This window comes from Argentina anserina, chromosome 2 (genome assembly GCF_933775445.1).
Source record: "Argentina anserina chromosome 2, drPotAnse1.1, whole genome shotgun sequence".
NCBI lineage: Eukaryota > Viridiplantae > Streptophyta > Magnoliopsida > Rosales > Rosaceae > Argentina > Argentina anserina.
The window spans coordinates 18178528-18202078 of record NC_065873.1 but is presented as its reverse complement, the minus strand read 5'-3'; the positions used below and the strand labels follow the sequence as shown (position 1 = coordinate 18202078).

At 39.0% G+C, this 23551-nt stretch overlaps 1 protein-coding gene across 1 annotated transcript; it reads right to left on the bottom strand.

Annotated features, from left to right (window-relative positions):
• Nucleotides 1-19113: 19113 nt before the first annotated feature.
• On the bottom strand, nucleotides 19114-22337 carry LOC126784091 (protein FAR1-RELATED SEQUENCE 5-like). Its single transcript, XM_050509588.1, has 2 exons — nucleotides 20752-22337; nucleotides 19114-20281 (listed from the first exon to the last, which is right to left on the bottom strand). Exons 1-2 carry the CDS (start codon nucleotides 22335-22337, stop codon nucleotides 19114-19116), a joined length of 2754 nt encoding a protein of 917 aa, XP_050365545.1.
• Between the last annotated feature and the right edge of the window lie 1214 nt (nucleotides 22338-23551).

Genomic DNA, 23551 nt, shown 5'->3' with positions numbered 1-23551 from the left:
TGCTTCCTCTGGGACCGAATTTTCAGCCTTGCATTTGAAAAGGAAACCTAGGCTAATAAAGAACCGTTTCAAAGGTGGGTCAAAATCACCGAACCCTTTCACCCCAACCCCTCCCCCATAGTCCTATAACATATACAAAATTATGGGATTCATTACCGCTGGGGTACCATGTCCTTTAGAGCACCATTTCATAACTTGTCTCTACGTCATTGTACATTTTCCCCCGTCCTATTGCATCTTTAGCCACATATTCAAAACTTTGCATTTGGAATGTGTAAACACCTTCTTAAACCAGGACTAAAAGCGGAGGGCCGGGTTGTTTTGACGTCGGACCGATGTCTCAATTTCGAAGTGGTTACCTTTCGGCAATTTTCACAAGAGCTCTCGTGGGGATTCAACTTCACCCAGGAAACAGTTTACTTGTGGTGTTTGGGACACTTTAGTTCCTAGGTTGATCCAGACCTTTAACAATGGTACATTACGAGCCACAAACATTCTGGGCCATAACAGCCCAGCAACACCAATCCCTTTTAAACCAACCCATAACCTTTGCTTCTCTCTGTCATGCCTCACTGTCAGTAAACCGTCCGACGTCCTTTTGAAATATCGTTGTACTTTTGTTCCATACATCGATGACACTACATATATTGTAAAACCCAAATCACAAATAACATTTGAACATGAATATGGAAAAACAAATATTCAATCTATGAACCTAATATTGACAATTGGATATAAACATAAAAAGTATTAAATAGAATTCGTAAGGTATATGTGAATTTCTTAGATGTGTGTAGTTCGTTTTTTTATGTAGTACTAATCTACAACTAAGTATCTTATTACAACTAAATGGACAACGTTACAAAACCATATATACTAGACAAATAATTTTATAAATATAATCATAAATTTTTTTATATTTTAACAGTAAGAGCAACTCCAATACAGAGGTCAAATTTTGTTGTTAATTTTGAATTTTGACATGTGACATGTCAAATATGACAAGAAGTTAATTTAACAAATCTCATCTCCAAGGGAGATGTTAAATTTGAAATATTTATCATGGAATAAGGGATTCAATAAGACATGTAAATAAGTAAAGATAACAATTGAATAGATATGAGCTGCTGTTATATATTGCTACTATGTTACATATTGTCCTCCATCTTCATAAATGAAGTTTGAGTTTGTACACTTGGCAAGTTTAATAGCTTTTCCTAGTTTTAAGAAATATGATTAATAACTCTGATACCTGGGGGTATTAAACTTGAAAAACAGTATTTCTAAAAGCCATAACACACCTTAAAACGGAGAAAATCAACTTAGTTGCAAACAAATAAAGTTTACTGGGGGTAGTCAAAATTAACTACAGTTTACTACCTCTAGTAAACTTCTTCTACTGAGGGTATTAAACTTGAAAAACAGATTAGAGGTGGAAGAGTTCTTGTTTCAGGAAATTTTTTGGCGAGAAAGTGAGGATGCGAGATGGGTGAAATTTACAGTGAATGAGCAAGTGAAACACAAAAGACAATATTTTGTATGGCTGTCAAATTTGACAGTGTCTCAGCGAATGTCAAATATATGATGTATCCACGTAGATATAACACACGGGTCTGACAAATGCTTGGGGTGTCTTTTGTAGCTGTTGGCCCTCCATCTTGCAAATAACAAGGCTACTGGAGTTGCTCTAACACATTAGAAAAAATAGTAAATTTAATATGGGTATACATAATAAATTAAACAATATATTGCATAAACCAAGTAAAAACTTGACTTTTTTGTAAAATTGAAACAAAATATATTTTATACCTTTGTAAATTAATAAATTTTTAATTAATAGATAAATTAATAAATGAAAACTTTATCGATATATAAACACATAGCCAAATTTAAAAATTCGGTATCCCGAATATATTACTTTACTTGTGAGTTCATTGTAGTTATGGCTTCCAGAGAATAAAATGAAATTGAAACTAATCTTATTACATGAAACAAAAGTGTACGACTATTAACTCTATCCACATAAATTTCAATAAATAAAGCTTACGATGCTTGCTTAAACAATGGCTGAAAGCATTAAGAAGACATCCAGGTCCAAGTTCTGTTTCAATATTCCCTGAATACATCCACAACAACTTCTTGTTTAACAAAATGAAGCATACATGTAATTGAAAGGTTTGTTTGATTGAAATATTTTCGTAAGTGAACACATTTAACATCACGATCGGGTTCGGTGAGCCAAAACCAACATTCCGCAATCATAGTTCACATGATCCCTCCGCAACCATTCACTGCAATTACCTCCTCTTTCCTTTCAGTCACTAATTTTAGTAATCCTAAACGTAAGGGGGCCAATCACCTTAACCAAAAATGTACACCCCTTGTTCAAATTATTTGCCCTCTTAAATTCCGCCCAGCCTGTTCCAAATCTCGCGCTGTGCCCGTTTCCGTGAGTCGAAACATTACGTGACGTAATGTCCCCGAACAACCGCAGTACAGTATATTTTTCCTTGATGTGTTTGTCAAAGAAAAAGGTCGGTATGTTCTGCAAGATGTACAACACACAGAACATATGTGTTAGGTCAAAAAGCAGGGAGAAAACATATGTAACGCACCCCACCTTCAGTTCATAAGAAGACAATGATTAATCCACATTTTGTAGTGAATCAGATCATACATCCATGTCCAACAATTCATAATTTTAAACCCATAAGGCGGACGATGTTTTATCCATAACCCGTAACAAACCACAATTTTCAAATAAGTTATAAATAATTGAGACTTCGTCACTTACGGGGTTAGTCCTCCCTGTTCGCGGTACCTTCATTGTGCAATAATCAAGGAAATTGTGTCCTTGTTGACCAGAGTCATCGTGCACCTCTGCTTCCTCACTCTGGGTGTAATCACCCGATTCTTCTTCCTCAGTTTCGGGTTCGTCACCCGATTCTTCTCCGTCACTTGAAATGGCTTCCTCCAATTCTTGTGCTCCACTCTCAATGTGTGTCTCCTCCTCGTCAGATGATATGATTATAGGTGATTTTTGCCCAGGGTTATTACTTGACTGGTTCCTCCCACGTACAATCTGAACATGAAATTCAAGTTTCCCGTCGTAATACCAATATAGCACATCCCCTTCTTTAATTTTGTGGAATCTTCTGAACCTCCCCCAACCTTCTTCGAAACGGAGGCCATTTCTTTGCTGCACTATATGGAAGTACCAATGGTCGCCCTCGCGACTCACTTCTATGACCTGAGCGAATTTGTCCTCTGATGCCATGAGGCCTCTCCGAAATTTTTCCGCAAAACAGTCAGGAATGTCCTGCACAATAGTGAAGTTGTACTTTGAACAGCCACATTCCATTGCTTGTACGTGGTAACCAAGACAGTAATAGTGAACATAACAATACATACTATAACATGTGAGGAATGATATGGTACTATTTCAAATATTCAAATAATACCATATACTCTCCCATCGAACTCCGCTCTATAGTCATTGCATGAACATAATCCTTCCGACCTGCCATTACAGTATAATTATCCGCGTAATATATATCTGCAAAGAATCCCACATAATTTCAATAGTCAGTCTACAGTCGGTTTATATTGAATTCATTTTCATTTTCCTACAGACAATAATCAAATAAGATACTGAAAACACCGTTATTTGGAAGAACCAGTTATAAAATTTGGCCGTGTTTCGAGCACATCTGGCGGTTACTAATTAAATGTATTGCAGTACCATTTCCATCACGATGTAAGGAAATATTGTTACAACCTGGTTCTGGGTATGTGGTCCAAGAACATATACTGATATGGACTCCACCACGAAGACGCAGTTGGCACTGATAGACAAAGTTGTCACAGGATCCAGGAGGAGATTTTCAATGTTAGTTTTCGCTATACAATGGCGGCACTTCCTACATTATTCGATTATCATGTCGATATGCAAAGAACGTGATATTAATTCGTAAAAGATATTGTACTATATTAATAAAACTGATTCTGGTAAGTACAAATAACAGATTGTCCCCTGTATTCTATTTGGATAACCCAGTTTTTAAGCAATTACCAACGAACAATGTGGCGACTAATGATTCCAAAATATGTCCCCAATATGGAAAAAGTGATGAATACAGTTGCATTACGAATGATGACAACATTTTCTCTTTACCTGGTAATATGTCGGTGGTGGCTACCCTTGATGGTGCAATGCACCGTCGATGTCGTCCGATATCAGGATAACGGTAAGATGAACCCGGATCCGACTGCAACAACTGAACAATACCGATTTCCGACCGAAAAGCAAACTGATGTCAGGCGATGGCTTGTTGGCCGGCAACGTGGTGATGGCCAGATCCGTTTGTTTGCAGACCGAACTCTATCTGGGTTACTACTATGGTGGTTCTCAGAGGCGGCGGTAATGTCCACAATTAGTATCGTTTTATAATGTCTTGGTCAACAACAAACCTATCCCTTTCACTGTTGTTTTCAATTTCGGTTTCACCTCAAACGTGTCCTTTAACGTTTATTAAGGTAATATCGTTGATTAATTCCTCACATGACCAAAAGAGGTTTGCATACATACCACATTCACTACACGAAACGATAATTTTGTGTCACAAAGTTTCGGCTATAAAATTAAATCTTTGTAGTGAATAAATGATTGAACCCCCTTATAAACAACCGGCTTGGATAAATTATAAAAAGGCAACGTCAACATCAAACAAACTATTGCGCAACCGCATAGTCAAAGTCTCCCAACGGAGCAACAATCCGATTAACTTCGGCAACGAAGTCTTCCATCGGAGCGGAGCTACCCAGATGCACGCCTCGCGCTGCATGTATCAACAAGTCCGATTAACTTCGTCAATTCGAGTCGCTACCCTACCTTATAGCAAACCCAAAGCCTGCACTAGTCAACAAATTTAATTCGCGAGAGAGTCCTGCTATTAACGACACAGTATAAGCTCTGCTTTACTCCAAGCGGTCAAAAGTAAGATCGGTCATCTACTTGAGGTGGAGTGAAAAGTACCTAGCAACTCCGGTTGTATATAAGTAATTCGAACTTTAGAGATTTATCAGCAACTGCGGAGCAATCGCCTGCGCGAGACTAATAAAAACATATCTTGACTTTACCATGTCTAAATATCACTTTTCAGATGTGTACTTTAGCAAAAACTATATTTAGCTTTTACATAGTTTTCCTTCAGTGTATAACTAGATTTAGCTAGACTATTTACTAAAACCTATATTTAGCTTTTAACTGTATATTTTCTTCGACATCTAAGTTATCCTAAAGATTGTTAAATTTCAAATTTGTTTCAAATAACCGAACAAGATTGCATAAGCTAGTTTATAATGTATATATATGTACCATGCAATGGGTTATTAGGTTTACGGTATTCGGTTTAACTTTTTAATTTTTACACCGTACATACTACATACTACATAAATGAAATATATATATTTTGTATAATCATATTCATTTATAATTATATATAACTATAATTGTATAATCATATAATTTTGAAAATCGATATATTGTCTTTTTTTAATGAGAAATGAATCAATAAATGTCTTCAACGACATCTTCGTAAATGTATATAAATTATATAATTATTAATTTATATATTCGATGAGGTCTATATACATTATCTAATTTTTATTATCTTACAAATTTAGCAAAATATTCATTTAGCACGTTACATCCGAGTCGGGACCGGCAAGAAGTATTATTTCGGCATCACGTAAAATTAATCGGGAGGACTAATTTAATGAGATTATAATGTAGTTCTTTTTATAGGTTTCTTTGTTCGGCATCACGTAACTTAACACCAAAAAATGAAAATCAAACTAAACATTTCTGTCAGATAGTGTTTTTAAGGTCCGGTGGGTTTTTTGAATACCGGTTATTTCTGCTTATGGTGGGCTCATAAACTATTTCCAATTTACAAATTGACTGTTGTACATAACGTTACGGAAAACGATTTGCATGTAATGTGCACAAGCAAGGGGAAAAATTAATTTGCTTCCCACCCCAAATGGGTTGAGAAGACTCCTACAATTAGAATTGTGTATGCTCCTGGTGATGTTGATTAATTAGTAGGAGAAAAAATCTTTGTTGTTATCCCTTATTGTCTCTCACCCGATGTCGGCCGGACTTCAAACAAGAATTAATTCGGAAGCTTTCCGAAATGCGCAGAGTTCAGTACAGAGGAGGCACATCTTTACACAATGGATCGGTGGGTGGGGCCGATTTCGTTGTTTCCTATCCAGTGGAGGTGGTAATTGACGATGGGAAATTAGAGAGGTATGTAAGTTAATAAGTAACGTTGGGAAATGCATTCCCATCAACCCCTTTTTAAGTGAATTGTCCATCATGGGTCATTCGGCGTTGTATATTTCAAGGCATGCATGTGTTTGTTCCCTGTGTCGTACTTGACCGGCTGCTTCTTCTTCAATCAATTCACGGGAATCCATGAAGCTATTGTTAATTCAAAAATTCAACATATTCCAAACATTGACATCCCTCACCACATGTGAAAACAAACCCGGTTGGAAGGATGGAGGGTGTGAACGGGTATATAAATCCCGTATCCACATACCACGTTGCAAACCCACTCTTCCTGGTGTTTTGCTGCACTATATAGAAGGTAGTCCTCATTCTCTAGTTTTTCAATTGAAGTTTTCATATGGAGGGCTCTTCTTCGTCCAATAATGCAGAGGAAATTCGACGTGCTCAACAACAACTGCCTGCCAAACCAACGCCTCCGGCACGAAAGAGGAAGATCGAACTTCGACCCGGCGTTCCAACACGACAGCGTCATCCCGGGCCAGAGTTGGTGGATGAAGAATATGAATCCGATTACTCCGACAGACACATCGAGATGTTACAAAGATTCCGACGGATGAATCGAACCATAGACGTAATCAGCGCGTTGGTCAATGCTCTGAAGAAGACGGAGGGAGGAGATGATACTGGGAATAGTAGCACCTCTTAAAATATCCTCTATGTTGTTACTGAGTAATGGCGAGTAGGCAAAGTATTTGTACTCATTTTAATGGTAATATATCGAAGTTTAATCTATGTGGTGCAAGGGACATGGCGTACCATGCCTCCGCCCCTGATATAGTTATTTGGATTCCAACATTTGGTGGTGCAAGGGACATTGTCAAATTTGGTATAAATGTAATGAATACCAAATACATAGTAATCATATGGTGTACGAATACAAGACCAGTAATTGGAAAATCACATGACACGTTAAATATAGATAATAAGTAGTACTTAACAGTACCCTACTGTAAGTCTTGCACACGTTTGAAAGAGTAGTTACGATAGGTCGCGGGAATTAGTTTTTTCCAAACAAAGAGTATATTATCACCTATCAATCCTTAGTAATATGAATAGATAAGATTTGTACCAACTGTTTGATTATGTTATCATACCCACCAATAATATAAATTTTAATGACAATTATGACTTTAGGGCGCTACACACACTCCTTGGCAACAACATAAAAAATACAACGTAAACTAAAATCACCCATTCCTTCCTTCATTACAGAATATGTTGTGTGGCCGTTATTTTGCATTACATTGTTATTTTAAGCTAACAGATGTAGTCAACGTCAGTGAAAGCTAACAGATCCTGTTTTCCTTGATAGGACGTTTAGTTTAGCCAGAAGAAGACATGAAAAGGGAAATAGGGAGGACCGGTTTTACAAAGGGTTGTCAGAAAGTAATTTAAATGTGGAGGCATCTATGCTTTTATATCTCTCTCATCCATTCACACGGCTTCCCTTCCCCAACCACTACTAAAACCCATCCCTTTCTTCGGTGACCCCATTTCTTCATCACTTAACACATAAACGAAGGTTCCAACTATAAATCGAAAATCCGCCCTGCAATTCAAACCACCGCCCCAGAGAAACTTTTGATAGGTTTTCTGTCTAAGCAGGTACAAATATCGCACTCTCATTACGTTTCTTTTATGTTATTTACATCAAAATGAAGGTGCATGAAAACAGTGTGATTGCACTAAAACACATGGATGTCAATGGTGGGTATGAATGTCTAACTGTCCGCATTTGGGAGGGGACGCTGATAACATATGTTTCATGTTGCAATTTACGTTTAGCTGTAATGACCTGTTGTAAACCATTTTTTGTAGGGATACATCTTCTTTTCTCTCATTTAGTGAACCATGACTTACGTGCATGTTCCGGTTTACTCCGAGGTTGTCCACAGCAGTTACATGAGAAGAGAATGGGTATTTTCTCAACATATAACCGATTAGAAATTATCTTTAAAACCACACACGTGTAATGACGCATAATACCCAGTAATAATACTGTCAATTGTATGTGTTTGTTGTACCACATCATAAACATTACAGACATATCAGTTAATTAAGTTGTGGTTGATTTTCTAGGCAATACCTAGAGACTTGGCGCGTTGTTTTAAATGCAGTATGAAGACAGATGACTCCTATATTTGTGGGTTTGTTACTGTCACCGGGGGACGAGTTGAAGGTAGAAATTTCACACTGTTCGTAATTAGAGATGGTTCACATTTCAAATTTGGACCGGGATGGAAATCATTTGTGCAAGAAACAGCCATGCAGGAAGGTGAGACAGTCATGTGGTATCATACTGGTCACCTTAAATTGCATGTCGAGGTGTTGAAGAACGAAGAGCTTCAGACTACCTCTCGTGCGGGCACAAGCAGTGGACTCCCAATTTCCCCTATCACCATATCAAGTGACGAAGACGGTGGTGAGGAAGAAGTGAAAGAAGAGGCCGGGGAACACGTTGAATTGGAGTATGCGGCTACAGACATCGCCTTCCACAATGTGCAGGGCGGACCGTTGGATTCATGCATCATGGCAATTCCGAGACATTCAAACAGCATCCCGGTACGTTACGTGTCTAGAAAATAGTTGCCTTTGTATTCGAAAGCCCGAACTGCCTGATTGAAGTATTACTAGTAATTAATGGAAGTAAATGATATATGCATGTTATGTCAGTAATGTGTTGAATTAGGTTGGGAAGAGTTGTTAACCGAGTTGATGGGGTTCGTATTTGTCATTGGTTTTCCTCTATATTTATACGTATTAACCCCTAATGAAGTGTGTCACAATAAACGTTGCATAAATTATGTTCATATATTATAAAATCGATGTGTTGTCAAATTAAATTTGAGTTTATTTTCCAGACCATTCCAAAAGAGTTCTTTGTGCGTCATATCAGAAGGGCGAACGGAGAAATCACCATTGTCGGAGTTGACGGGGTACCGTTCTGCGTCACCACTTTTCGGAACGGCACTAGTGCGAGATTTGGGAATGGTTGGGGAGAATTCAAGCAAACGTACAACATAAAGAAGGGTGATAGATTTGAAATGAAGGTTGTCGGGCCGTTGACTTTTAGTATTACTAAAATTCCCCGTTGACGGAGTTCTAACGGCAGTTCGTGACTATGCTTGCTTCACAATAAACTCCCAATTTCACCATGCATTGTGCTGTAGAAATGACTCAGGCCTTTTCATTTTGGTAACATAGTCAAGAACTTTAGAAGCTATTCCTAAGGCAGGTCATATGTGTTTCAAGTACAAATGTTGTAATACATCGTTGTGCTCATGTTAACATAATGAAGTGTTTTTTTAGTATTTGAACTGGTTTTTATTCTAATTTCTTATAATAATTAAATAATATCGAGCGTAACTATAAATGTTTCTTTTTTTATACGTAGTAAATACTTACTTTGTGTTGTTACAAAACGTAAATGGCATAATTTATATCTATGATGCCATCCTTACTTCAACCATCAAGGGATTAATTTATATAATGGAATAATCCCTTTACTAGAATGACAATGTCAGAATGACCGTATATAGACACGTGAAAGCAAAAGTCATTGGTTAGCGAAGAATTACCACATTTCATGCGAAGTTATTCCCCTTCAAATAAACAAAAGATTATGTCCCACATATATTTTTTGATTGTATATCTCCCACGTATTTGACGGGGTTGTACTTATTTATATAGTGTGTTTTTTTAATACCGATGAATTTTCTGCCACATGCTTTTTTCAGTGGGGTAACATGTAGCGAGTGATTGTGTTTTAATTGAATGAAAGATAAATTTTTGTTATTCAGGCAATCAGTTATATAAACACATTTATATATATATATATATACATATGTATATTTACATCCGCCGACGAAAATCACACAAATAACCTTCTCCCACTCGTCTACAATTGTCCGCAATATTTTCATTCCTCGTCCCGACGACCACCATTCTTACCTTATTACCAGTTCTGATTTAGTCCGCGTGGTATTGTATATTTCATATTAATTTTTTATTTAACCTTGTGTTGTTTTATTTATTTATCATTTTAATTTTCTTTCATATCGCGAATTGATTGATATTAATGAGATTCATTTTATTTTGAAACTTTTGACCCTTTCTAAAGTTTGTTAGTGTAATTAGTGTTTCCGCTTATGAACCCAAACAATATGTAATTTTTTTTAATATTTGATTTTAGATTAAGTTGTATAAACAAGTGGGACATAATAACTTGGGAGCGTGACATTTCCCAACATAATATATAGAAACAGAGAAGAATTCTACTTCGTCCTTAATTTTCCCACGTATCAGAAGATTCTAGGCTGAAAATCACATCGGGTTAATGGCGGAGAATCCGGGGAAAAGACAAAAGTATGTATTCATGTCAGGGGCTTTGATTTGTCTTTTCGAATCAGTTGCCTTTGAAATAAAACATCAGTCTGTGTATCACTTGTCTAATCACTGATACATGAAGCGTGAAAATAAGATTCATCTTGTGATATGTGGGAATATTGAAACTTGATGGGAATCATGGTCACAGACTTACTGTGATGAGGGTTGGTGACTGTGTCCGGGTGACATGTCTAACAATAGCATTATTGAGGGAACACATTATTGACCGGAGGACATAAATGCTCTCCAAGGACCGTCAGTAGCACCTCTTACAAGTAGTGCCTTCGATGAACACAATGTGCCTAATAACCGAGGGCAGTGGGTTTAACGATGCAAGTGGTTATGAAGACGGAGACATTTTGACCGTCACCTTAGTTGAACAAAATAAGTTTTTATTCAACTAGTCACAGTGTTTCCATTTTTTTTTTCATTATGCCGGTATGTATTATAATATTATATTACCACCTGATAAGGGAGGAAAATATTTTGTCCAAATTTTAAAAAAAAATCTTGTTCGATTTATCACATTCTTTGAACTTGTTTTCCTTGTACGAAAAAATTGTTAAATGTTATTCGATTTAATCATTGAGTAACGTAATATTCACCTTCGTACCTAACAGACCATTTATACACTACATGGATTGAACAAAATATAATTGAAAATACATGATTAATAGAATTGTGTCAACTAACAAGGTGGGAATACAACATATGAATCGTTGTACATCGCTGGATCGCTGGAGTTGTTTTTTTGTAGTTAAATGTTGTTGACATTTATAATTCATAACTGTAGCCGGCAGAGAAGTTTTGAAATGTCATCGGCCTTCCCCTCGAGAGTCAACTTTTTTCCATTACCCTCGTACGTTGCTTTAACTGTGGACGATGAAGGAGACGTTGTGTCGTCCGCTGTCAATTCCATGCATCCGGATAACAATAGAGCAGCCTCAGGTGGAAAATGAAACGGCCAAGTTGGGGGTGAGACGCCCACTGCATGGGGGGGTGGTCGTCGGATTGCTTCGACTGCCCCGCTCAAACAATGATATCCCTTGTAGACAGAACGACCATTAAACCCTTCAATGTTTTTTTTGCAATCGACCCAAGTACAATATATTCCTGGTTTTTTCCCCACCCAAACAACGTAGTATGCAAATCCCATTCCTTGTGACCATAGAGGATTTTCAGACAACCAGAAATTTCATATAACAACACTACACCCATGATGATGGGATAATTAGATTATTACATAAATCAACGGATGCATGAAATGAGTAGTTCAATAGGTAAAAACGGGCGGATAAAACCACCCACACATACCTCGAATTGCCTGCGATTTCAATGTATCCGGTACAAGGCTGGTAGATGTATTGTGAACCTCAACAAGATGGATATGGCTGTAGTCTATAGTTTCACCGAATGTGGCGGAGTACTTGTCTCCATTTGTTCATTGCCCGGACATATTGTTTTGTAAAAGTGGGAAGATGGTCTAGTTTAATATATAGAACACACGTCATTGGTTAATATGGATCTAGAGTCCGACCGGCAATATCCAGTTACCGTTCATGAATTATTGGCATGAACTATTGTAAGGGCAATGTCGGTTTTTAACAAGATTGTGGTATCATGACAGAAAGATTCGAGCCCAACATGATAACGTGTTACGACGCTAGAGAGGACAAGCAAATAGCCGTACATGGGCCATTCTCACGTTGCCAACCCTATAGTCCGGAACCGAAGACCGAAGGATCCTATTCTATTCTACATGATACAAGCCATGATACAAAGGTGTTAGCCATAACGTGGGCCGTGGGTGGACAATGTTGAAGAAGTACAATATTTGTATATGTTTACCTCTCACTAAGGGAATATCTAACCTTGGTCGCAAGAGGCGTCTGGGACCGACAACAAAGGTCGTGTAAGATGAAGCCTCACCGCGGAGCAAAATGGAGCAAAAGAATGAAGTTAGGGATCATAATGAACATATCGAACAAAAATGTGCCAGCGCTATTGGGTTCTATAGACAGACTGTATGTGTTGAGTATAAAGAGAAAGGAGAAAGGAGAGAAAGAGAGAGAGAAGATTCAGTGTGTGTGGCGTTTTTTTCATTGGGCCATATACAAAAACTCAGTAGTTCCGATCATGAAAAAGGAAACGGTAATTGAATATGGGTTATTATAAAATAACGAAGTTGATTATATATATCTAAATGAAGCCCGGGTTCCTCAACTTTTTTCCCTATATGTATTTAGGGATGCCATGTATTGACATGAAAACAATTAGCGTAGGAGGTCGACTTACATGCATAAACTATTATACAGAAGAACTCGTAGTAGAATGATACACATAAACTATCATCGACAAACTCTTTCTTTGTCTTAGCATAAACAAATATTGTTTCTAATTTATTTATTTACATGACATAAATAATCATTGTGTGTTTCAAAACGTTGATGTAAACATTGCCTTCTTTAGTATATTATGTAATTAAAATTAATGCAATTAATTTTTTGTTCATTTATAAAAATGTGATTTACTATTTTGTTGTTTACTAAGAATATTGTTTTATTTTTAGGAATTGTTACCAGAAAAAAATTACAATCATATTTACACATGCTTAGCATATGGGGGCAGAGTTGTTTATTTTGTTGAAGTGTAAAAACTATTATGCTTAAGGATGCGTTGTTTAATTGTTGATTAATTCCTTCAATCGACCATAACAAGGAAAATGATTGGGCCATAACAGAGTGTGAAGATGGACAACTATATCCTAGTACAGAGGTTGGAAAGGCCACTGAAAGGGAGGCCGTTATTTAATATTGGTGTAACCAGATTTCATAACGATACGAGTAATTCACAGTGGGGAGTGCATCCAGTTCAGTTAACACAACCGAAAGAGGCAGAACTACCAGAACCCCATTACCCAACAACTATAATTATAGGAATTCAGCAAATGGACATGGCTCCGACGAAGACATCCCGACTCACGTCACATCACCTTTTCCATGGCAGGGTAGTGGGTACGGACTACATTTTAGATGGGGGGAAATGAACACTGTAGAAACAAGTGGACGGATGGGATGAAGAGGTAATGGAGAATGGGAACAAATAGTTATTATAATTGGTACTGTAGAGGGACAAAAGGAGGTGGGATCACTGGGATGTATGATACTAACCATACCGTTCAGTGATTGGGAAGTTTGCATTGCTAAACCCTGAACTAATGAGCACTGCCAACTGGTCATGGAGATATGAAGACTAAAACGTCATTGAAGCTCCGTTCAACAAACGCATGAAGGAAGAGGCCAGTGTTTACAGGGCTGTCAGTGTTAATATTGGAATCCATTACTCGATTCAATCCGTTTAGATCCTGTAAGAGAAGAAGACGAAGATATTCAGAAAAGATTATTATCTAATTAGATTGGGTGTTTCAGCCTTTCAGGTACAGTTACTGGTAAAAGCGAGTAAAAGGTAAGGGAATCGATTTCCGGGATTCAATTTTCTTCTTGTTGTTATTGTCCTTGGCCTGTTGTGTGATTCCAATTTGTTTGTTCTTTCACTGTTAGACAAGTGAGTGGCAATCTGAATATGAACAAATAAAGACAGGGCAGGGGATTCAGTTCGAATGACCCGATTGAAGGGAGGCCGGGGGTTAAGGGTTGCAGTTTCTAATCAACCTCAAATATCGGTTTGCTTTTGCTCTAGGGGGACCTTGAAAACTTTCTTCTGTCATATGTTTTAGGATGGGGGCTCATTAGGATTGCATCAATCTCGGTCACTGTCTCCAACTTTGATTGTTGTTTAGGGGAGATGACATTGTACACACAGTAGGAGCTGAAAGCTCCACACATTATAAACCCACATAGGACCTTCGTGCCTTCCTAATCCTTATATTTACACAAATAAGTTTTTTTTCTTATATTTCCCAACAACATCTCCATATAAAAGACCGATTTCAGGATATCCTCATAGTTACATACAAAAATTTTATGTTGCAGGGGGGTTTAACATAATAGTCGCATGTCCTTAATAGTCGCTAATGGGGTTTGACATTGTCGAACCGCAGATGGATGAACAGACGGATTCGTTGGGTTACGAGGCCGATCGAACAATACCCACTGAAGTCCCAAGGTGAGTTAAAGAATTGAAATGAGGGCCTGGACTTTATTTTCACCTACTATTAACGCAACCAAATATGCTTCTGCTCACTGAACCAATATTTATGGTGCAGGGGGACTGGATCGTACGCAAGTTATTGCAGACATGAGGTGAGGATGACCGAACAAGATTGTTTGGGCCAGATGGAATGGCCCACCGGTCTCCTTTATTTGATATTGGCCCATCTCGTTTGCCTCCATTATTTTACATATTAACCAAATATGGAGTCCCTCCCGCCATTTATTTGATCGATTTTCATTCCATGTTGAACACTGAAAACATCTTTGTCTTCTTTGGATGCAGGAACGTATTACTCCAAAAACAAACTGCAACCCCCTGATGTTCTGCAACGTCGTATCCGGCTTGCCCGCACACAAGGTTCACGAAGTTCAAGAGATAGGGATGGGAAGTCTCCAGCAGCTAGGCATAGATTACCTGAGCCAACCAATTTGGACATACATGGTTCGATCGCTCGACGTGGACAAACAATCTGTTACGATACTTAATGAGGAACACAAGATCGATGCGGCCCAATTCTCCCGAGTACTTGGAATAAGGGATGGAGGCTCGGAGGTCATCCATGCCCCTGCAGAGTATGGGGCAGGGTTACTCACACCGGATTACTGCGACGATAGGGGAAACTTGTTAATTGAAGGCCTAATCTATATAATCAAAACTAGACCGGAGGCTGATTGGCAGTTCCGGATTGCGTACGCAGTGTTTGCTTTGACAACCATATTGTCTCCCCGGGATGACAGTGTTGTCGACACCACAGTACTAGAATGTCTGGATATGGCGGACCATATTAAGAATAAGAATTGGGCCTCTTATTGCATCAAGTCAATTTTACAGGGTGTGGCCAGGTTCAAGGCTGGCGAAACTGACTGCGTCGCGGGAAGCATGTTATTCTTGAAGCTGTTATACCTAGATGTGGTCAGTAAGGGATTCGGTTTCGTCGATAAAGGTGTTCCCCCTATAATGGCGTGGAAAAATAGTGCCGTGGAAAAAATTGTCAATGGTATAAGCAAACTTGGGGGATTTAGAGCTCCTCTAGTTCTTGTAGGCCCGGAACGGGGAAGCAACAGAGCCTCTTGGGCGGAGTACGGTGAAGATAACTTTGCAATAGGATTGGGGAGGGGAGTTCATGAGGACATATACGATACAAAAATGACAATGTCAGCCGTTCTCAGTATGCTTACACAAATTGCAGGAATACTAAATGATTATTTGCCTGATTGCAGTGAGGCAACAAGAGTTGTACGGGAATTGGGAAAAAAACGTGAAAATCAAATGGATGATGTCGTCAAGAGGGTGGTGGCAGAACTTAAACAGGCTGGTCCGGGAAGTAGTTTTCCCCAAGGTAGAAAGAGAAAATCAGCCACTATATTGGAAGGAGGAAACCGTGAAATGAGAACAGATACCGGGGTGGCTGGTGGTGTGAGAACATCCTTTAATGATGGGTCACAACATCTAATGAAAAAAACACCACAGGACAAGAACAAGCCTAATTGTGCTAGACGGCTTTCGGTAAGAAAACCTCGGAATATCATTTGTATTTTAATTTTTCTTTCGTTAATCATGGACAGTTATGTATATACGATTGAAAATGTTTTGTTGCTTAAATGAGCAAGGGTTTTTTTCTCACCCCATGATAATGGCTTTCTTTGTAGATGGAATCTCAGAAGGGAGGTCCAACGCCTGTAAAAAACTGCCAACCTATTTCAGAAGCCTCGAGCAGTCCGAGTGGATACTCGGCGGAACCGAATATTAGGTCTTCCGTAGAGAGGCCAACAAGGTTTAGTAGGGCTAAAATTCCAAGGTCCCATGTGAAGTTAATGCATAACACAGCTTCCATCCGGGCTGCAGCAGCACGGGCGGCCAGAAAAGTACCAATAAATGTCCATAACCCTCTGCCTAGTGATTTAGGCTTCAAATATGGGCCTTTCAAGCTGAGAAGACCCCTCCCAACATCAGATGCCATGTTGATCAACTATGCGTACATGTACGGGAAAGTTCAGACCAATGAGGAAGCCGGGTAAGCGGAATCATTACAATTAAGCTAACAATTTGTCTGTCCGTATTTTGTTTCTCCATCAAACATGCCAACGGTGTGTATCTGTAATACAGATGCCGAGTGGCGGAGTGTGGTGAAGGCAGGGAAATTTTACATAGAAGAGACGTTCGCTGTCTCGCTCCGGGATTGAGAGTGGACATGGAAGTAAGTTTCACCGTCAGTGCATAACCGCATTGTGTAAATGACAATACCATTCAGTTGCAACGTACATATTCATTTCAGTCCTCTTGTTATATACACTTTCGCGTGAATTCATCCGCTAAACGCAGGCACCAACATTAAATTCCTTGTAATTGTGTCTGTCCAGGTCATAAACTTCTTTGCCGAATTTCTTAGTGCACAAAATAGAAATGTGTGGTACCTTCCCACACATTTTGCGGTATGACTCTGAACTGTAAAATTAGAATCTTAAGTTGTTTATACCATTTACGTTTTAACTATGTCCAGACAATGGCCAATCGGGTTGCAAAGAGTATTGAAGATGAGCTCGATATCATGCAGCAAACAAGGAGTGTTTGCAACCTACACAGGTTTGATCGACGCATGGACAGCTGCAATCAGGTACTGGTTTCCATTGTCTTCAATAAATTCTTTCAATTATGTAAATTTTCTAACACCGATTTATTGAGGTACAAGCCTTTTGTTGTCTACCCGAAAACCGTTCAGATTTTGATTCCAATCCATGTGGACAAGGGTCGAGGGCATTGGTGGCTACTGGTAGTTAATGTTAAGGAACAAACTGCTGAAATGTGGGACAGTATCCCAGGCTACACAAGTTATGATGATTCAAAAACAACAGCAAGAAATGCGGTAAGCAAGAAAGTCGTATTACTTCGGCTGATTATAGGAAGTACAAGAGTTCTTAAAAAATAATTGACAGTTATGTTTTATTTTCTCTAACTGCAGCTGAAACACATAAGAAACACAATATACATGACAATGGAAGATGGTGAATACTGCTACCACCCGTTTGAGGACTTCAAAATAGTCATACCACCGAATGTCCCTGATCAGCGAGGAGTGGACGACTGCGCTGTGTATGTCATGCAACACATGCAGTACTATGGGACAGTTTGGTGGAACCAGGTACAAGAAATCAGCCAATTAAACTATCATATTTTCAAATACGACATCAGCTTACATGTTAAACCATCAAATGTATGATTACATTGTAAATTTCTCAATCGTTCTACGCAGTACGATTCCGACGAACATAGATCAACAATACTGTTGCAATGCATGAAGTCGCCCGTAAGTAGCATTCATTTGGAAGTGATGAAGCGGGCGGAAGATTTTCACTTTGGGAGAAGTCCAACTCGTAGGAATGTCCGTGGATAGTACAATGTTGGAGAATTGTGGACTATGCGGCTTCAAACTGTTAAAAACATGTTGGGCCAAACTTCAACCGTCACGAAAGGGTTGTCTTTTTGGACACAATTTACATCCCTTCGTAAAACTGTTATCGTTAGTGGCTTGGTACTTTTTGAATTAGGGTCTCTGAATCAAGTCTTTTGAGCAAAAACTGTTGTTCGTGTATATTTTTGACTATGAGGTGCCGTTACATAGGCATTTACTAAAGAGCAACAGTTTATGCTCATATGGACCGCCCTTGAACAAAAAAAAAGTGTAATATATTTTGGTCCGCCGTGTTGGAAATATTTGGTTATCTGAATCCCTTGCTTATCGTCCCCCAGGTTGAATTATGCTTCATATATGTCGGTAAGTCCTATGTAATAGAACTCTACTCTTATAGAGATTGTGAAACAAACAAGACATATGTTAACATCTTTATTAGCGAGTATTACGAAAGGAGACATTAAACATAGGTTAGCTACCATTTAACTGTCGGGATGACCATCAATTCTGTGGAGAATTCACCATGTTCCTTACGCAAAATAAATGACATCGATCATAAGTACATTAATGTATATATGCAGTACATTGCACGGAAGGGGCAGTTCAGTGTTCATAAAGGTATGTGTATAAATTACAACAATTATAGAGCCAGGAGACATCATATTCATCATACGCAAAAGGATCCCAGGCAGGGGGAGGGATGACAAAACAAGTTCATAACCATTTCAGCAATTTTTTGTCACGAATTTAATTATCCCATCTGTCCCACCGCTTTATGCCATATCTATTATACCTGGGAGCTCATATCAACAATTGCATCATAACCCTGATTTATGAACATGTTCCTCTCGGTTGCAAACGAATCCCCTACCGACATATCAGGCAGCAAATCAGATGAAGAAGGATAACCCAAATTACCTGTTGGCTGTTCGCCTGTGCCGCTCGGAATAAAACATTCGTCCACTTCATTGTTGCCTTGTTGACCGTTGTTTGCTGACTTGGAACCGGACATTGTTAATTTCCTATTGCCATTTTGCAGTTCCGGATGTAACATTGGACATGTTCTTTTATTGTGACCAGGAGTTTGGCAATGCCCACAGCAATTACCTTTGAAAGTTCCACCTTTATTACCACCCTCTACAGTATGCCCATGCATGCCTTTAGTTCTCGCTTTCACAGGGTTGAGAACAACATTATCGCTACATCCCGTGTTCAGCCTTCGCTTTTTGACAGCTCTAAACTTCAGTGACTCCTCTGTAAGCTTATTTAGATCCCACAGTCCTTTCTCGTAACCTTCGTCGGATTTAGCCAAATTTGCGCAGGCTTTCTTCGCAATGCTCATCAGAGTTAAAAACCTACATGATTCGGATCCATCTCTGTTTCCAGTACATGCTGTGTGGACGCTTGTATTGGTGCCCACTGATTTGGTCCATCGCTTACAAATGAGGGATTTAGGATAATCCGTAACTTTCTGCTTTTTAAGAACACAAAAAATGTGACTGCAGGCTATTCCATCAGATTCAAATAACTTACATGAACAAGAGTACGTACTGTCCGAATCTGTGCTATCACGGATAGATGAAACAATCCAGCACCTTCCCTCTTTTTCGTACTGTGTTATGTATGAATGACTACAGCTATCATCCAGATCAACACGGTGTGAAAAAATAAAACTCGATTCAAACTTCATCTGCCCACGGATGACAAGATATACATCATCTGTGAAGATATTAAACACTTGTTCCTCCATTGACTTGAACTGAGTACGGTAATCCCTTGCATGGTCTCGCGACTTGTAATTGTCAAGAATTACCCGGTCTCTAAGTCGAGAAAGACCATGGTACAGTCTAGGTACATAATCAGTCAGAGTAGTGTATTTCCCGACACTTAGCTTCACAACTCGGTTCATCGATTCACAACGTTGTGTACTACACATCCCTCCAAAGAAGATTCCCCTAAAGTTCAAAAAACACCGATTTATTATCAAACTTCCAAACAACTAACAAGGTAAAGGAAAATAATAAATCCATCACCATTAATTAAAACATGGGGGCTCTGCCTCATCTCAAACAACTCATTATTAACATTACTACTTTCACTCTATCAGGCATACAAGAGTACACAAAAAGCGTAGTTACCCTCGCATATACCATTATACATGGAAACTATTAGGTATCTTCTATCCAATCTACGGCAACTAGTAGTTTAAATAGTGTATTCTATGTAAATTTGGTATGTTGTCAATGACAACGTACGGGGAGACCACCTGCTGCAATAAAACATACTAACAAATGCAACAAGGTATCATGTGTGATCTACTGTACATTAATATACGTTTTTGGGCTCACCATTTCATAGACAGACTGCCCTAAATGATAAATTATTATTTACAACTTAGATAAATTAACTTGTAATACACAGTTACCTCATATGAGCCTCCGCCCACTTCTTACGCCTTCCATAGAGAGAACTGATCCATGAATTGTCCTCCAAATTGTATTTCGCGACCATAGTATTCCATGCATCCTCCCACTCGTGAACAGTATACGATGCAAATATCATCTTCCCCAACAATTTTTGAACGTCCGCGTTCTTCACATTCTGAGTAACATTTCTGCCAATGTGCCATGAACATAGCCGGTGTCTGGCTTCTGGAATGTGGATCTCTACGGCATTGATTAATCGTTCGTCGCCATCAGTCACAACTGATTTCGGCATATCAACTCCTTCCATTGACTGTAGGAATGTCTGAATGGCCCAGCAAAAACTTTCTTCCCTCTCATCAGCCAACAGTGCACATCCAAATACAACACTAGCTCGGTGGTTGTTAGCACCCACAAACACCAACAAAGGCATCCCATATACATTGGTTTTGTATGTGCTGTCCAATACTAACACATCGCCAAAATTACGGTAGTCCACTAGAGATACATGATCCCTCCAGAATAGACGAGCCAACCTTCTTTCTTCATCCCTACAGAATCTAGAGAAAAAGTGTTCTTCCTCTGCGCCTTTCATACGCAGCCAATTGATTGCAGTTTCAGCATCGCCAAGTACTGCAGTTCGTCTTTTCTCTCTTTGAAGTGCGTTATACAAATCCTTCTGACTGAATCCTACAAATGCTGAGCCACCCATTTCCCTCACCATAAAATCAAAAGCACCGCTAATAGACACATTAGCCGACAGTAGGGCTTTCACCTCTTCTATATCCTGCCTATCAACATACCTATTCGACCGCAGCACATGCCTCTCGTGAACCTCGGCCAGTCCATGGTTGTGAGCGGGTTCAAACGACAGTACAACGTACTTTCCACTGCCTTTATCATACTTTATGTTCAAATGGGCTTTACAATCTGTCCCACTGTATTTTTGTCCCCTTTTAATGCCCTTTCTCTTCTTCTTCCCAAATACCTGGAACGTATCATTGTCAGCATCATCACATGTAATGTCATCACAAGTTGAACCTTTCTTAGTACCATTTCGTTCCCCCCTGTACATGCGCTCTTTCGAACACAACCAACACCTCCTCCACAGTATCTCATCGCCATTTAAGGTTTTCCGCTCACTTCTCCCCCTTTTCCAGCTGAAACCAACTACGAAGGAGTAATAAGCATAGAACTCTTCCGCCTCATCCACACTTTTAAATAAAATGTTATGTAGGTCTGATACAGATACCTTCGTCAAATCCTTCCCTTTCAAATGATTAATCCACTCGCTGTTGTGTTTATCTGGACGTACTTCTTCCAAATAATTGTCTTCTCCGGGTTTGTCTATCAACTCCCGGACCATCCTACCAATTTCATTTTCACCGCTGCCATCACTGCTATATATTCCATTCAAACCAATTCCACTCCCATTACAACCACCATGTCCAACACTTTTCGCCTCCTCAACAACGTTGCAATTAACACTGTCACCAAACTGCAATTCCTCCGAAGTCGAGTAACATCTCTCGCTGAATCGTAAACCACCGTCATCTATCTCCTTCTCCAGCCCTTCAAAGAACTCCATCTAACCTTACAACAACAAAGTCATAAATACCAAATCAATTAACCATTCCACGTATCAAATCATGGTGTTAACACAATATCATTACCCAACCCTCACTCTCTCACTCTTTGGTAGAGAAATTCTACATAAATAACACAACACATGGAATGTCACACAATTGAGGGAGACATTAAACCCATCGATTCACAATTTTTCAAAACAATAACACGCACATTCACTTCCACAGATACGTCTACACAAGAACTCCAACACTAGCACAAAATACGGTACAAAACACAGAAGGAATTTGAATGCCAGAATTACCAATTACCAATCTCTTCAATCTTCAAAATACGAATCGTTGATACATTACAACTTCACAACCCAGCCCAATATCCTACATCCTGCGCTGATATCGTATGCGACATATAACACCTGCATCCAACGAAATCAATATAATCGACGCAAATCTACGAGGTTTGGATCTAGGAGAATCTATGGCATAAAACCATAACGAACTACGAAAATTAAGGATGAACTGTATAAATCAACATACCAAACTTTCCAAAACGTCGATAATCACAGTATTTTTCCCGACGACCTCCGCTGTTATCTGCATTCCTCTACTGTAATTGAAGGAAAAATTCCCTAGCTTCCCCAACACACCTCAACAAACATCGATTAAAACAACTTACCGCCCAACTTTACTGTTTCACCCACCCCAATTAAATTTTCCGTTTAACCCTCCCACACGTGCGCCTTGGCCAATTTTTTGGATTTTCAACCATAAACAGACTGTGGGCCCCTCCGTTTTCTCCCCGCCAATGAACACATGCCACCTCAATTTTCCATCCGGCAATCTTCGCGCCCGGCGCGAAATAGACGTTCCCCTTGCTAAATCCTAATCTTTACCGTCATTTCTGTTATTGGGAGCCTGCAGAAAGTAATTAGAGTTTGGGCTACTGAAAACAGTCATTTCTGTGCGAGAATTGATGCAGATGAGTTAAATACCTAAACTTTATTTTGAAAATTAAAAAAAAAATGATAGCATCATGGTAAGTGACCGGAAGATTTGAAATAGGAAACGGGTCGGGTTGTCCACTGCCACACGCGACGGAGCAGATAGGAAGAGAAATGTGTGTCAGAATAGCAACTGCGACAAATATAATAAACAAAGTCTCGAAGTCCGAGGTTTCTGAACTAACAACTTTTGTCTCTTCGCTTTCATCCCATAT